The sequence below is a fragment of the Sciurus carolinensis genome, chromosome 2 (assembly GCF_902686445.1).
Source record: "Sciurus carolinensis chromosome 2, mSciCar1.2, whole genome shotgun sequence".
Lineage (NCBI taxonomy): Eukaryota > Metazoa > Chordata > Mammalia > Rodentia > Sciuridae > Sciurus > Sciurus carolinensis.
Window position 1 is genome coordinate 150,497,782 of NC_062214.1, and position 4,511 is coordinate 150,502,292.

Consider the following 4,511-nt stretch of genomic DNA (forward strand, 5'->3'; position numbering starts at 1 on the left):
ACCTAATCAAGTCCAAACCAAAATCACTTGCCTACAAGTTTGGATTCCTTTTTCACCAGTCCCACAAAACCTATTTTATTACAAGAGTCAGTGAACTTTTAAAAATCCCATCACTCCAAATTAAAGTTCTCATTTTAATTCTAATCAAGGCCTACAAGGCTGATATATCAATTCTGGATAACTTCCTCACAATTACCACTTTTTACTGTTCTTAAAGACCCCATCTGGGAACTCTCCACCACAGGATCTATGCAACGAACTTATGCCTAACAAGTTATTAGCCCAGCCCTTACGCAGGCAGACATATATATATATATATATATACACATGTACATAAAATTTATGATTTACCATTCTTAGAATGCCTATTACCATGCAGCTCTCCACTAGTATGTAAATTTTGTTCAGTACAGAATCCCAGTGCCTGGCAATACACGTAGAACAATGCTTCTCAAAACCTGGATATTCATAATTACCTAGGGCTCCTGTTCAGGTATAGACTGAATAAGTAGACAAGACTTTCCATCTCTAACAGGATCTGAGTCACCCACACTTTCTTTTACCAAGTCAAAGACAACTTTCAGGAACAGTCTTTCATTCCCAGTAGCCTCACCTACACTATCAACGTGTTAAAGCCACCACTGTACCTACCCTTCCATTTTTGAGCCCTCAGTAAATGCCTTTCAACGCCACTTAATATGTTATACAACCAGCACCCCCACCAATCAAAATGCTCCAAGATTACTCCTTTCAACCATGTATCTACACACATTAACCAGTCATCCCCTGCTCCTTTCAGTATACAAATATATAATTTAACAAGTTTTCATCTATGAAATGACCTCAAAGCTAGGACTAAAACTTGTTGCAAATGCAGGTTTTGTGATGGCCTTCTTTCCCAAAATCCCTTTTCAAGTTTTTACTTTCCAGCTCCCTGCAGGAAGTCAATTATTTGAGACTATTTGCCTCAATAAAACATTTTTTCAAGGTATAAAAACAAACTTTTACCAAAGTTCAGTATGAATACTTTCACATGACCCATGAAAATAAGACATCTTAATTTTTTTTTGAAAAGGAGATTTCTGTAACCAATTAACAATTCTATTTACATTAAAACACAAATTGAAGTTTTTAGAATTTTATTTTATGTACAAAGAACTAGCATGTTCTTTCATTGGGAGGCTGTCTTGGGCAATCCATTCGAGGAAGATCACTTAGTCCAACTGAAAAGAAAGCACACAGGAAATTATTTTAAAATGCTTTAAATCTCAACCTGATTCTCACAAAAACTGGCTCATCACAGAATACTTAACTGGAAATACAGCCTACACAAATGTATTACTAAGTTCTAGGTCCCTTAATATAAGCATTTACTGGATACCTACTACAAGCTGCTCCATAACTTGACTCCATTTTAAGACTGGATTTTAGTACTGGTATTCTCATTCCTTCCCTCAAAGAAGTATTTTCCAATACAAAACCCTACAAAAAATGATCTTTACCAGATGCTGAGGGCAGTTATTATTGTAAATACAGTTCATCTTAACCTCTGATAAAATCGGGTAACAGAGCTAGTGGGTGAGCTAGTTCATTCTCTTTTATTACACTTTTTACTGTATTCAGGATGGAACCTAGGACCTTCAGCATGCAAGGTAAGCTTCCACAAGAGCTACATTCCCAGCCCCTTCATTCTCATAGTCGTGAAATACATGGTCCCACTGAGTTATTCAAACTTCTACACTGTAACACTAAGCACACAGTGATTACTTATTTGGTCAATACTGTTAAGTTTTTTTTGGGGGGAGAGGGGTATCAGAGATGGAACTCAGGGGCACTTAACTACTGAAGCCACATCCCCAGCCCTATTTTGTATTTTATTTAGAGACAGGGTCTCACTGAGTTGTTTGGTGCCTCGCTGTTGCTGAAGCACGATCCTCCTGCCTCAGCCTCCCCAGCCGCTGGGATTACAGGCGCGTGCCACCTCGCCCGGCCAACTCTGAGTTCAAAGACAACTTTCTATCTCTGCCCCATTAGAGATCTCACACTAACGACTTACATACACTAAACACACCAACAAAGAATCTATTTTTAACTTCATCAAGGCATACAACTAGGTTAAATGCCAGACCCTAAATCTATCTGGCCTCAACCTTACGTTCAGCCAGTCCAGTGTAGGGCGCAATCAACTATTCCGGTTCAGTTATTAACACACATTCGATTTTAAATTGTCCGGGTACTTCATAAGGCCGATAAGTAAACCTGACCACTAGCCTTGCTAACTAAAGCCGGGACACAGCCTAGTGCTCATCACAATAGAGAACTACCACCACTCTCAGTTCAGAAGCACGGAGTATGGCGTCCGAGGCCGCGTACCTTAATGAAGCCTATATCCTTCGCGTACTGACGGAAACACTGCCGGCACATGTTAAGGCCGTATTTCCGGATCAGACCGTGCCGGTTTGAGCATACGCGGCTGCAAAGGGATAAAAAGATAGAGAGCATATTTTGTAGGTTAAAAAAAAAAAAAAGGTACGACTCCGCACTCCGAGGGCTACCACCCGCCCAGCGATCAGCGCGGCCGCATCGCCCGCACGTAATGGCGTCGGCAGCAGCTCCGATTCGGTCTGGCCCACGCGCGGCCCATGGGTTCGTCTACCTGGGATTTATCACCAGCCTGCCGACCCAAAGTAGCCCTCCCCTAAAACAATCTAATTCTTACCAAGAGCGAGAACCCTGGCCGAATTTTCGCGGGTGGCTCCAGTAGAGCTGTTGGTGACCCATGTCGCTTTCAAGGGTGCAACGAGGCAAAAGGAGCGAGCTGGGATACGCATGCGCTCTTCAAGTTCTTTTCGGGGCACATTTTACCCAGAATGCAGTGTTGAAAAGTGACGCGTGCGCAGTGTGGCAACGCTGTTGGGCATAAAGTTTCACTCTAAAACATTCAAGGCCGGCGCGGTTGATGACGTCACCAACGCTCAGACTCTATAATCTTCTTTTGCGCCGCCTCCGATCGCCGGGCGCGGTGGCGCGCGCCTGTAGTCCCAGCTACTCGGGAGGCTGAGGCAGGAGGATCGCTTGAGCCCAGGAGTTCTGGGCTGTAGTGCGCTATGCCGATCGGGTGTCCGCACTAAGTTCGGCATCAATATGGTGACCTCCCGGGAGCGGGGAGCCACCAGGTTGCCTAAGGAGGGGTGAACCGGCCCAGGTCGGAAACGGAGCAGGTCAAAACTCCCGTGCTGATCAGTAGTGGGATCGCGCCTGTGAATAGCCACTGCACTCCAGCCTGGGCAACATAGCGAGACCCCGTCTCTTTTATTCATGAAGTAGACTCTCAGTCCTCAAGAAACGAGTTACGTTATAGTGTCTTTATCGACTATATTGACTGAACCTTTTCCATTTTTCTAATTACAATTTTACACTTAAAATACGGATTTTTACCTCGACTCAGCAGTGACACCTACTGGGGTAAATTTTTTAAACAACTTAAAATCGACTAATAATTAGGCGTCAACGATAGGAGCGTCTTTCAGTTCTACTGAACTGAATACATTTTCAGTTGTTTTGGTGGTAGTTATTGGATTTTGCGTTGGTTTGGGTTCTTTTTTCTTTGGGGGGGTGCTTTTCCAAGAAATACACCCACGCCATTCCAGAAAAAAATTATTCAAGTCTCTTTGGCCCTTAATGTAGCTAATATCTAAATGCACTTGACTGAATTAAAGTGAGAAGTTAAATGCAGCATATGTTGCTTTGACAAGATAATTTGATAATAAAACTAGCTAAAACCAAGTTTAAAAATGTAAGGACAAATCTGACAAAAGATGTCTTAGGTTCCATATGGTCATTTATAATGCCTCTAAATAAGCCTAAAACTCTACATGACTCAAATACAAACTAACTTAGATCTATAAAATGAAGAACAAGGTGCAACAATTCAAAAAATCTTTTACAAAAGAACTGTTTTATTATAATTAAATACAAAAAATTTTAAAGTACATTATTTTAGGATTGTGGTAGGCAAACACTATCCAATTATTACATTACGCAGTGTTGTATAATGAAAGAAAGAGAGATGTTGGACTTACCAAGATATGACTTGATTTCTGTGCTCAAAACATGAAAATTTAGTGTTGTAAACAGAATTTTTCTCAAAGAGACCTTCTTCCAATTTCAGTTTTTGTGCCTTAATGTCAGGTATACAGTTAAGGAAGTAGAATAAATCTGCATTCAAGACATCACCAGTGAAACTTTCATTGCTCACCTTCCAGACCTGCAAACCCTCATCTACCAAGCACAGACCGCCCCCCCCAGGAGAACGTCCAAGCACAGAGTGAGAAGAATGCAGAGGGACACCAGGCCACTGGTGTTTTAGTTTGGCTTTGTCTACACAGCAGTGATTGCTACTGGTGGGATCCCTGGCTATGAAAAAAAAGCACATAGCATGCTATCCATGGCCACTAGAGTACTGGTGGAGGGTTTAGCAGGCCTGGGTGTTTATCAGCTATCTATCTAAG

At 42.0% G+C, this 4,511-nt stretch overlaps 1 protein-coding gene across 1 annotated transcript; it reads right to left on the minus strand.

Moving 5' to 3' along the window:
• Positions 1-1,125: 1,125 nt before the first annotated feature.
• Positions 1,126-2,870, minus strand: Rps29 (ribosomal protein S29). The gene is made up of 3 exons (XM_047542501.1): positions 2,720-2,870; positions 2,374-2,473; positions 1,126-1,223 (listed from the first exon to the last, which is right to left on the minus strand). Exons 1-3 carry the CDS (start codon positions 2,779-2,781, stop codon positions 1,215-1,217), a joined length of 171 nt encoding a protein of 56 aa, XP_047398457.1. The 5' UTR covers positions 2,782-2,870; the 3' UTR covers positions 1,126-1,214.
• Positions 2,871-4,511: the final 1,641 nt, after the last annotated feature.

Bases quoted from the DNA above. Each gene is read 5' to 3' on its own strand.
- Rps29 (XM_047542501.1), bottom strand. From the start codon at position 2,781: ATGGGTCACCAACAGCTCTACTGGAGCCACCCGCGAAAATTCGGCCAG. The intron at 2,474-2,719 runs GTAAGAATTAGA...ATCCCTTTGCAG, and splicing joins GGCCAGGGTTCTCGCTCTTG to CCGCGTATGCTCAAACCGGC.